This window comes from Lemur catta, chromosome 4 (genome assembly GCF_020740605.2).
Source record: "Lemur catta isolate mLemCat1 chromosome 4, mLemCat1.pri, whole genome shotgun sequence".
Classification (NCBI taxonomy): Eukaryota; Metazoa; Chordata; class Mammalia; order Primates; family Lemuridae; genus Lemur; species Lemur catta.
The window spans coordinates 73,309,061-73,321,452 of record NC_059131.1 but is presented as its reverse complement, the minus strand read 5'-3'; the positions used below and the strand labels follow the sequence as shown (position 1 = coordinate 73,321,452).

The 12,392-nt window shown below is 40.7% G+C and overlaps 1 protein-coding gene across 4 annotated transcripts in view; it reads left to right on the top strand.

Annotated features, from left to right (window-relative positions):
- The window catches only part of AFF3 (AF4/FMR2 family member 3), a 552,172-nt gene that overhangs the window by 528,308 nt on the left and 11,472 nt on the right, over window positions 1–12,392 (top strand). For all 4 annotated transcript variants that reach the window (XM_045550236.1, XM_045550238.1, XM_045550237.1 and 1 more), the window contains 3 exons: window positions 3,747–3,810; window positions 6,340–6,476; window positions 10,775–10,846. In XM_045550236.1, coding sequence (XP_045406192.1) covers window positions 3,747–3,810; window positions 6,340–6,476; window positions 10,775–10,846 — 273 coding nt within the window. The remainder of the gene's footprint in view (window positions 1–3,746; window positions 3,811–6,339; window positions 6,477–10,774; window positions 10,847–12,392) is intronic.

The following is a 12,392-nucleotide window of genomic DNA, read 5'->3' as shown; positions in this document are numbered from 1 at the left end:
TTAGTACCTTTGCTGTATCATATTCTGTAACTGTCACAGTGGTGACCGCGATTTTACTTTTCCTACTGACTTGTGTATTGCTGTCGGAGGGGATGTGTTTGTGATAGCATGCATTCATGATGATGCTGGACACTCCGGGTGACGTCCCATTGGCTTTATAATGATCTGATCTGGAAGCCTGGCCCTGGAAATCACCTGAAAGGAGAAAATGGGCCAATCCTCAGGCAATCTTCAGTGACTCATTATAGTGAGCCCTCCATTACGTGCAAAGATGAGAATTCTAACAAATGTGTTCATAAATGGCCTCCAGATGGTACCTTTTCTGTGGGCATCTCGGGTTACTATTGTAGCTGCTGTGATATAGTCAGAAAATTAGGTGTGTTACTTATCCACGTGCACTTTTGTGAGAGTCTGTGACTCAGCCTCTGTATCAGGTTGAAAAAAACATGTTCGTATGCTGCCTATAAAAACAGTATTGATTAAGGAACCCGGATGAGGAATTGTGAGCCACTGCCGTCCATACGGGTCACCCAGAAACCTGGTAAAAACTAAGTTGCCAGAGCTTATTACCAAAGGAATCCTTTAATGCAAATGAGATGGATTTGAAATGATTATCTGTTAGTGACAAGGTCTACAAAACAGGGCAAGAAAACAACGACCAAACTTATGTACCAGAGTGTGGAGCAGATAATGATGTGGAGAATTTCCGGTTGCCATGGAGACACTCTCTGGCTCATTGGCTGCGAGGCTGTACCCCATCAGAAGGCACCACTCTTTTCTAAGCTCAAAATGAATTCAGTACCATTCAAGAGGGACTTGTTCACCTTCTACCATGTGTCTAAAACTCCTGAGTGGGGAAGATCAAAGAGGTCTACAGCACAGTCCCTGCTGAAACCGTACCAGCCACCAAGCTGCACACATGCAATAACTGTAGCCCGGTACAGCTCAGAAGGTAACTAAACACCCAGAAATGTTGTGTAAACAGGAGGCTATATGTGAGATCAGGAAGGACAGAGACGAGCATGGACCGAAGCTACCTGGAAGGCGTTATGGTGGTAGAACTTGAGGCGTGGTTAACAGTGGGCTCATCGTGGGCCCTCAGTGAATGACCGCTCCATGAATGAGGAGAGGGAAGGATATTCCAGCTGTGGCAAAGGATGAGCAGAGCTTCTAAGACAGGGGTGGCACGTTACCAAGACATTGTGGAAACCACCCTTAACTTTGGTCAAGGGCCTTGGTCAATAAGTGATATGGTTAAGAAGGTTAGGCAAGACTATTGGGGACCTGAACTGAAGTTTGGTCACATAGGCCCTGGAGATTGATTTTAGGTCTGTGAGCAGGATGACGATGTTATAAAAGACATGTTTTACAAGCATTGGTCAAAGGGTAGTGCTCAGGACAGATTGGAGGGAGTCAGACTAGAGGTCAAGGAACCAGAGAGGCGAGGAGAGCCCAGGCTTGGGTGGTAGATACGGTCATTGGGAAAACTGAGAAATGTTTACAAAGAAGCATTCATAGCATTTGGTCACAAGGGAGACATGGATGGAGACAGCAGAATAGATAGGTTCCTGGGCCTATCTGAAGCCCAGGCTTGTCAGATCCGAGCTTGGGCTTGAGGTGGGGTCTGGTCTTCCATGTTAGGGTATAAAGCAAAAGGACGAACAAAAAATAATGCAGAGGATTTTAGGGCAGTGAAACTACTCTGTGTAACATTATAATGGTGGATACATGTCATTATTCATTTGTCCAGACCCACAGAATGTCCAGCACCAAGAGTGATCCCTAACGTAAACTGTGGACTTGGGTTGGTAATAATGCGTCCATGTAGGTTCTTTGATGGTAACAGATGTTCCACTCTGGTTCGGGATATTGATAGTGGTGGAGGCCGTGGTGGTGGAGGAAGGAAAATGAGAACTCTCTGTATTTTCTGTTCAATATTGCCATGAAGCTAAAACTGCTCTAAAAAAGAAAGTTTATTAAAACAAACAAGAAACAACAACAAAAATAATGTAAATTGCCAGAGTTGGAATCAAAGACCAAATAGAGAGTCAATATGTGGACAAAGAAAGAAAACCACCCTTACAAGCAACTAAAAAGCTGTTCAAATGGAGGAGGTTTGGGTATGTAGGATATGAACTAGAGAAAACAGAGCTGGTCCCACCAACCATGGAGTGGATTAAAAAAAAAAGAAAGAAAAAAGGAAGGAAGGCAGGAAGGGTGGGAGAGAGGGAGGCAGGAAGACAGGGAGGGAGGGAAAAGAAAGGAAGAAAGGAATGAAAAAGCAAGGAGAGCCAGAAGGAGCAGGGCCTTCCCATGAAGGAGATCTCAGGCCTTGTCCCACAGTGGTAGAGCCACCCAGATGAATGGAAGGTTCTGGGCCTGAGTTGGGGGACAATGAGTGAAGGGCAGAAGAGCCAGAGGTTGGGGTTTCACTCTGCACACTAAGCAGATCCCGGAGCTGTGTTCCTCGTTTCTTCATTGGAGAAGCTAAAGAGTCTAGAATGTCACAGCAGTATTAACAACATTTTATAGAGAAGTAAGAGACAGAAAACCAGGGCCTTTTCTAATAGCAGTGATTTTTTTACCTGAAACTAATTATTTGCTATGAGTCTGGTTTGTTTGTTTGTATGACTGATTGATTAAACCACAAGGTCATTGGTCACGGTATGCATCGTTGTCCTAAGCGTTTTGACCTCTTTGGAGAAACGGATGCTCTGACTACCTAATATTAGAGTAAGGTACAAGGTCCGTTAGAATCTGAAATGAGGCGGTTCAAAATAAGCGTGTCGCAATAGGTTAAACAGTGCATGATTAATATCACTGCTTACATCGTAGCTCCCATTCAGGGAATCCGGGCATATATTTGATATTCATGAATAGGTCAAGTTTATTGATTACATAAAGTTTGTGTCGATGGTACCTAAAGGATATAGAATTAAAAAAAAATCTATCAGACTATAAGCACTTAAAGGTACTGTCTGAGGAGTAGCTTAGTGCAACTTGGGATCATTATGTGCACTCAGATTGGTCTCTGGATGAATTACCTTCCTCTCCTGGCAGTCAGCAGTGGCCAGGGTTATTGCTTTAATAATGCACACGTCTGCTGTTAATGTTTACCAGCTAGCAAATCAAAACTCCAGAGAATACATGCCATGTTTGCATTGTTACAAGGTAGACATCATTTCACAGTTAACTTCATTACAACTGGAAGGTAATCATACATTACCTTTTTTCATTTTTCACTGTGTGGCTTTAAAATAATTTAGCATCTATATACACAACGCTAGGTACTACTTAAGCATATAAATGACACTTATTTTCATAAGGATACATAAATATACTCAGCCATATATATCCATACAATTATTATGAGGTATATTTACAATCTTTACATTAAAAAGGGATTGTTTTTTGTAAATATGGTATAAAACGAGATTTTTTTTGACTTGTTTTCTTAACCTTACAGTAAAAAATATGATTCACAAATTAGGTACCTGGGGACTGTTAAAGCCACCATAAACAAAGATACCAGCATATATTGAATGTGTTTAGAATTGCTGACTTAATAAAAGAATAATCGTGGTATTTTACATATAGGCAGTCACTGAGAAAGGTGAAAAAATACTTAATTCCACATTAAGCAGAGTTTTTAAATTGCACTTTAAGTTTGAGTGAAAGGAAAGAATGTTTTCAAAAGATCATGCACTTAAGCTATAATGACATTTAGTATCATTCTCTCCTTGTAGGCCTCGCAGTGCAGATTATTTTATGCAAGAAGCTAAACGAATGAAGCATAAAGCAGATGCAATGGTAAGACCCTTTTCTTTCCAGATATATTCTTCCAAATTATGTTTGTACTGCAGCTTCATCATTGGGGCAATATAGCTAGGGTAATTATAAAATCTATTACAGGGATGGCTGGGTCTGTTAAATGGAGAAATGTTTATATAATCAAGTGTTCATAGCCCAATAAATTATGACTTCAACCAATAATGTCTGACTGGGAGAAAGGCCTGGATAAATGAATATTTCAATTTAGTCCTAAGGTTTGAATAGTAACTAGAGCCAGTGGAGTCAGTGGGTGGTAGTATTTTTTTTCCCTTAAAAAAAAATCTAGATTTCCATTTTTCTCTCTTGTTAACCTAGCCAGCCCTTGGCTTGGTCCCAGGATCAAATCCCTTTCCAAAAACACTTGTGTTCTTCATGTATATCTGCCAAAATGAATGCTTCTTCTGAAACTGTACAACACAGAAACTATTATCTGCACATAAGACTCTAAAGTCACCATGATTTGATGTTTTCAAAGAATAACTTTTCTTACTTGGATAATCTCCCATTGTGGAAAGCTTGAAGTTCTCAGGCAAGTGATAGAAAACTTCTGGGTTTTTTCTACAGGAGATCATATGGTTGTTTGATCTTAAGGTCTCATGTAAAGGGACTCCTTCCTACCTGGTAATTCTGGTTCTCTTCCCCTCCAGTGTTCATAACTGAGATGAGTCGGGTGTTGGAAATGGATAAGGCATTTCAAATGACTTTCAGAATATTGAAGATGTTGAAACCATAACAGTAGCCCTCTTCCAGGGCTACCAGTGGTGCTCATTAGACATTTATTTGTATGAAGACCACTGCCTGGGAACACTGGGGCAAAGGGAATAACCCCTGAGTATCAGAAAACAGAGAAGAGCAGTGGAAGGTACAGTTCTTGTCCACACAATACCCACATATGATGGGGAATTCTGGTCATCTGAAGAAGCTGAGGCATGGCCACTATTGGAGAAGAGCATCAAATTTTTAAGCAGAATGAGATTTTCTGCCTGAATCCATCACCTAAGGTCTACAGCCTTATTCATTCATTGTCATCTTGCCCAACCTTACCTTTCTTATTGACCATTTCCCAAGAGAGAGATCCTCTGCTCTAGCCAGGCTGGACCCGCACTAGCCTCTAAGCACACCTCAGCTTCTGTACCTGCGTAGCTTCACATTCACACCCTCAGCATCCTCCCCAAATCGAGTAAAACCTATGATTCCTTCCCAATATCATTTTCAGGTCCCCTCCCTGTAGCCTTTTCCGCCTCTCTGTGGCCCCATCACTTGGCTCCCTTCCCACCGTCTCATTTGCACTGGGCTCCTTGCTTTATGTTGTGTTGGTTAATCACAGACTGCCTTGCACTTTGAACTATCTCGTAGGTCCACATTTTTCTCTCTCCTAATGTATTAGATGTTCCTGGAAGGAGCTTTTGTTTGTCAAGTGCACATACCACAGAATTGGATGCTTTAGGAAATACTTAACTGAATGAAATGACTTCCTTCGTTTCAAAGTGTTGCCAAGAAATACTGCTTTATAGCCTGTTAAGTTATAAGGAGCTTAAAAATTTGATTTGCTAATGAATTTTGTTCTACAATTCTGTTTGCTAAGGTATCATTACTAATGAAGTTTTGTTTTTGTTTTTTCAGTGGCAAGGCTTAGAATAGTATTTAGAATATGTGTGTCATTCTGTGTTTTGATTGAGGAATGAGTCACTTGAAAATTGGGGAGACTTTGCCATCCAAAGTTGGAATATGTAGTTATCTAGAGAGAGTAGAATTGTATGGAACCAGGAACTTGATGTGTAAGTTTAGATTTCTGAGAATTTAAAAATATAAAGCTGATTCATGGTTATCCTTTCTGATGTGGAGAAAGATTAACAGAAATCTAGACAAATGCAGATAAGTCCAAAAAATCATTTTTATTAATTTTCAACTTTGTGTTCCATTTTGGCAAGGCTGAAATAGCACCTTGGGTTTTATCTCCTCTCCTCTCCTCACTCTCACTCTTAAGTGAGGTAATAACTATTAGTGAAAAACAATGGAGAAAAGGAAGGAATGGAGATGTAAATGTCACAGATAGTATAAAAAATGATAACCATGGCCTGGAACCATCCAAGTTGGGGATATACCAAAAAGTATGAAAACTCTTCTATGGAACCAGACCTATCAACTTTGATGGATGTTTACCATAGCATGGAAGGACAAGGAATCAAGTTGCCAAACCATTAGGGGTTAGAAAGAGGGAAACAGAAATTAGGAAATTAGAGCTGCCATGAAGTTCTGAGTAATGTGGATTGCCAGTTGTCACATGGGTTTGGTATAATTCTGTATGTAAGCACTTACTCACTCCAAACCAGTAGCAATTTGCGAACATAACTAGAGAAGGAAGTATCTGATTTCTTTGTTCTCCCAGCTTCATTCACGGGATTTTGGAAGTCAAAAGTTGGGTTTCTCAAATAATGTATAAACTATGTGACAATGCCACTTAAAAAACTATGGTTAAGGATGTCACTTACTAATTCTGTTGATCAGGTGGAAAAGTTTGGAAAGGCTTTGAACTACGCAGAAGCAGCTTTGTCATTCATTGAGTGTGGAAATGCAATGGAACAAGGCCCCATGGAATCCAAATCTCCTTATATGATGTATTCAGAAACAGTAGAACTCATCAGGTGAGCACTGTGTCTTCTTGCTGGGAGGTGAGGGGAGGTGAGGAGCGTGTGTAAGTACCATGAATACAGAGAAAAGAATGTCAGCCTGCACTGTCATCCTCCAAAAATAAGAGCTTAAGATTCCACAGGCACTTTGGCACCCTCTGCCTCCTCTGCTGTGTGTGTGAGTGAAGCCGGGCAGTGCCTGTAACCCTGGCCTGCTGAGGGAGGAGGCTGAGTCTGAGACGTGCCTGCTTCCTCCAGTTAGGAAGAGGCAGATTTGGACCTCATTTCACCTCATAAGATAAGTATAATCTAAACCTTTAACTCTGTCAGTAAGTGATTCAGGAATAAATGATGAAAGGAAAGAAGATTGAGATTCAGGGGGACCTTATGGAAGGAGAAGCCACCCTGTAGTGCGCTGTCCGGGGGGTGCTCCCGCGGCTCTGGCTACAGCTGGACACAGGCACCATCCCCCAGCCTGAGCTGAGACGTGTGTCGTGAGCAGACCTGTAGGGCCTCTGTCAGGGCCACCTCTAGGTGTACGACGGGAGACCCTCGTGTTCCACGATGGAGACCTGGAAAGGCACATTCATTAACATCTCTTTAATGAACAATTAAGGAAATGTCACCCATTAACCCTACTGAAAACCTTCATCGTATGTTTTTAGCCGGTTTAACTGCTTGGAATAATGTCTAATACCCATTATGTGAAATAATTCTTCCTAAAACTAATTGTAAATGGCTTTTGTGATTCTGAGACTCTATGCAGCTCTAAACTTAGATTTTTTTTTTTTTTACCACAATCCAACATTCCACGTGGAAGATTTCTAATCATCTTAGAATATAGTCTTTTTGGTCTACACTGGCTCAGAGATGCCCCTTGGTGTTTTACACCACTCTCCTTCAGTAAATAGTTTCCGGCCTTTGAAACTGCCACCCTGACATCAGAGGACACATCACCTCCAAATAGCATCTTTCAAGAATGTTTTGAAAGTCAACAGTACCTAGTCATTTTTCTTATTAAAATATTTCTACTAAGCCAATATATTGGTGATTCCTTTACACTCTCTTCTTGTATGATATGGTACTTTCAGCAGTGAAGAAAAGAAAACAACAGAGTAAAAAACTATTAAAGTTAGTCTAAGAGATCCTAGATCCTCTCACATTCCTTCCTCAGAACAGACTCAGATGCCCACACCAGGCAGGAAAGAAAGTGGGTGCAACTAGGCAGGAGCAAAGCAGTGACATATGATATCCTGGAATGTGAGCGCCTTGCACACAGGGAGTTTTTTGGGTTTTATGTGATTTGTTCATTGATGTATCCCTAGTCCCTAGAATAGTTCCTGGCATATAGTATGTGCTCAATAAATATGTGAGGAATGAATGAATAAGCAAGCACAGGCCCTTCAGGGAACTGGAATATCACGGCCTGCTTAAAGTCACTCACATTTTTAAATTGAAGCAAACAAGTCCAAACAACAAAAAAAGCTTGATGCCAGTCAGATGCATCTAGGGATACTGGGTTGTCACACCCACTGTGCCCACTGATGCAAGTAACTTTGCATGGTAGAGAACACAGTCCATCTTCTAGATAGTTCAGAATGAAGAGAATCCCTTAAACTACGCAGAAAACAAAAGGAGGTGGGGTTTTTTAACCTAAATTAGAAAACATCAGTAATTAATTTGCCACATAAATCTGCACATTGCCTGCCCAGCCTGGTATCCCTCTATCCCACTGAGAGACGCTGGGAGGCCAGGAGCACTGGCGAGGGGGATCTTGCCACCACAGGGTCTAGCCCAGGATGCACTTTGTGTCCTCACAGGCAGGAGAATTCCCTTCTCCATCAGGGGACCTCACAGGGCCAAGGTCAGTGGAGCACTGCCACCACAGTGGCCCAGCCTGGAGAGCCTCTCCTCTCACCCTCCACCTTGCCCCAGACAGCACCTTCAGGGACCAGTTGGAGCCCCAGTGCCGCCAGATCAACTAAGCGGGCCAAAATGGTGTCACAAAGGCTCTGGAAATTAAATTATACTTGGAACCACAGCCCCAGTCTAGGCCTTGTTTGCTAAACCCAGAGAGGGTGACTGCCTGCTAAAAGAAAGGACTTAAATAGGAACCCACAGTCTCTTAACATAACAGCTGAAGTGTCCAGGATATGCCAGGAACTCAATTATCATGCCAAGAACCAAGAAAATCACAACTGGAGCAAAAAAAGATGATCAGCTGATACCAATACCAAAACAATTCAGACGTTGGAATTACCTGACAAGGATTTTAAAGCAGCCATCATAAAAACACTTCAGTATAGAATTACAGTTATCTTGCAACAAACAAAAAAACAGAAAATCTTGTCAAGGAAATAGAAATTACATTTAAAAAAAAGCCAAATAGGAATTATGGAACTGAAAAATATGATAATAGAACAAAAAAAAGCGGACTCAGTAGTACAGTAGAAATGACAGAGAAGAGAATCAGTGAATTTGAGGACAGAAAATATCATTTACCCAATCTGAGCAACAGAGGGGAAATAAACTGAAAAAAACTATATAAGCAGAGCCTCAAGTACAATGAAAGATCCAATATTTGTATCACTGGAGTCCCAGAAGGAGGAGAAAAGAGAGTGGGACTGAGAGAGGATCTGAAGAAGTAATGTCTGAAATTTGCCAAATTCAGTAGAAGACATAAACCTATAGGTTCAAGGTGAGAAAAACCAAAATAGGGTAAACTCAAAGAAATGCACGCCAAGACAAATTATAATTACATTTCTGAACACAAAAGACAAGGGAAAAAGCCCTGACAGAAGCCTGAGAGAAATGACACTTGACGTGCAGGGAACATCGGCCCAAAGGGCAGCAGGCTTCTCATCTGAAACCAGGGAGGCCAGGTGGAGTGGCCTGGCACTTTCCAGGTGGGAGAGAGAGAATTGTCAAGCCGTGAATTCTAGACTCAGTGAAACGACTCTTCAGGAATGATGAGAAATAAAAATATTCTCAGACTAAGGAAAACGAAAAGTATTTGTCTCTAACAGACCACCCTTAAAGATTGGCTAAAGGAAGTTCCTCAAACAGAAAGGAAATGACAAAAGAAGGAATTTTGGAGCATCAGGAAAGAAGAAGGAACAGAAATAGAGATACATACAATAAACTATTCTCATGAGTTTTATAAGTCATAGTTGATGATTGGAACAAAAATTACACCACTGTCTGATCCTTGAGACGATGCTGTCTAAAAGTGGGAAAGACAAGGCACTTAAATTGAAGTAAGTCTTCCACACTTCACTCCAAGTGGGAAAATGTTGATACCAATAAGTTGTGCCAAGTCCTGAATGTGTATTGTAATACCCAGAGCAACCACCGTGAAAGCTGTGCAAAGAGATACACTCAAAAACCCTATCAATCTGCACGTTGTAGAGATAGTATAATGATTAATGGTGTCATTTCTTGAGCAATTTACAACGAACCAGCCGGCTATGCCAAGAGCTTTGCAAATACTATCTTGGTTAATTCTTACAACAATGCTATGTGATCGGCATTATTTTTTAAATGAGGAAATGGAGGCTTAAAGATGTTAATACATTTGTCTAAGCTCTCACAACTAGTAAGTGGCTGAATTGGGATTTGAACCTAGGACTCTCTGACCATCATACATACTGCCTCAGTGCTCTCCAAGAGTCTGCATATGTAACTTCATATGCTACTGGGAGAAAGCCATGGTCACAGTTCCCCTAGTTCACAGAAATAAATGGAATTAAGTGCAGTCCATAAAAGCCTCTAGTTTCTCCTGACACGTCTGTGGGAGCAAATATAGATTTAAAATGTACCCAGGATACATACACTGCTGTCAAAGTAAGAGTTACATAACAAAGAAAAAGGGATAAGTCTAAGCATTCATCTGAGCACCAGGGGTGAAAATTCTTCCGGAGTGAGCCCAGAGGATGGAACTTTGCCTCCTTCTGTCAGCCACTCAGCCATAAATCAAAATTTGGGAAAAATGGACATGTTACCATAGACGTGAATAGTTCTTGAGCAGGTATCACTGCTGACAATCTGTAACATTTGAACTTGTATTGTTAAAGAGCAGAAAGTAGCAAGGCAGTCATAAAAGTCATTTTGGTCTAGTCATCACAGTAATGTAATGCTTGGGGGAAATGGAGCAGCATCAGCTGGCTTTTAAGGAAGAATTATCAGCAAGCACTGGGAAAACTGAGGATTGGGCAGAGAGAACAACCATCAAAGAAAAGGCTCTGTTGTTAATCAGAACGCATTTTTTAAAATTTCTTTGTTTTTTCTCTCTCTCTCTTTTTTTTTTTTTTTAGGTATGCTATGAGACTGAAAACCCACTCAGGCCCCAATGCTACACCAGAGGATAAACAACTGGCTGCGTTATGGTGAGTGCATCATCTCAACTTAGTATGGTATCCCCAGCCTTGTACGTCATCACTGGCAAACCAGGTGCTGAAATACATCACGTTTTCCTAGCGCCTTCTAACTTACAAAGGCCAGAGCAGTTCTAATGATCAGGGAGAGTCCAGAGGGTGGGGAACCTGCCTCCTCCAGGCCACATGTGGCCCCCCAGATCCCCAAGTGCAGCCCTTCAACCGAATCCAAACTTCATAGAACAAATCCCTTTATTAAAAAGATTTGTTTTTTAATCCCTTTCTTAAAAGGATTTGTTCTGTGAAGTTTGGATTCAATCAAAAGGCTGCACTCAAGGATCCAGAAGGCCACATGTGGCTCTGAGGCTGCAGGTTCCGCACCCCTTCTTGTCACTGTACCATGCATGATCTGAATTTGCAGTGATTGAAAATCAACAGATTGGTTATGCAAGGATAATTTTTCTGCATGTGTGTGTGTTTTAACATCAGGTAGCCCTGTGTTTCAATAATTTGAATGTGAATTATACCAAATAGAATTTGTCTTGTGTTTAACATATTCGATGCAACCAAAATAATTCATGTATTGCTTTACATGTGGGAGTAGTACAACTGAAGCAAGATGACACATCAAAGTTCTCAACACATTAAACTGAGGAGCAGCTCATTACACTTTGACAATATCTTTTCTTTCAAAATGTTAACCAATATATAAGTTGTTTTCTGTATTTATAATGATTACAATAATAATGATTATATGATTATAGTAATGATAATTTTCCCCATGGCATCTTCCCAGGACACCTCACTGCACTTCCAAAATCCCAGGATACCTCTCTGTTGGTCCCTTATGTAAAAGGATTTAAAACTTCTTGTTCTCTAAAGGTCCATATTCTACTCTAGAACCTGATCTGCAAGTTAGAAAATCTAATAGTCTTAAAAAACATAACAGCTACATGCACAAAAGAGAGTCTCAGGTGGTTTCACATCATCACATCATCTGGAGTTTGATACGCTCATAGTCTAGTAAGTTGTGCTTGGTGTGTTGGTATTCTAGACATCAATTCCAGATCTGCGTTAGTGAATAATTATGAGAGAATAGCACCAAGGAAGAGAGGATAAGTCTCAAGAAACACTTTTTGTACTCTTTTCAAATTTTAAGTTCCATGTTGGGATAATAAATTAGTGACAATTAATAATAATACTGTGTAAGATAGAAAGCTAATATGTAAATAAGTATAAAATATTATTGAAATAATAAAATTATAACTGCTATCCACATTGTGTTTTTATTGTTTATAAAGTATGTTCACTTTTGTTAGTTTATGTGAACGAAAAGTTTGATAAAAACAGGTGTAAGGGGATCCCTTCGGCAAAGGCAGCTCACCCAGGAAGCGGTGAAAGCTGTGTGCTAGAGCTTCTTCCCTCTGCTCGTGGGGAAAGACTGCCCTCTCGTGGTGGAAGAAGGAAGTGCCCAGCCCCTGTCACCCAAAAAAGAACTGATAAAGCAGTATTATAAAATGATCTAGTGGTAAATATATTTGAGGAGTAGCTTCTTGGA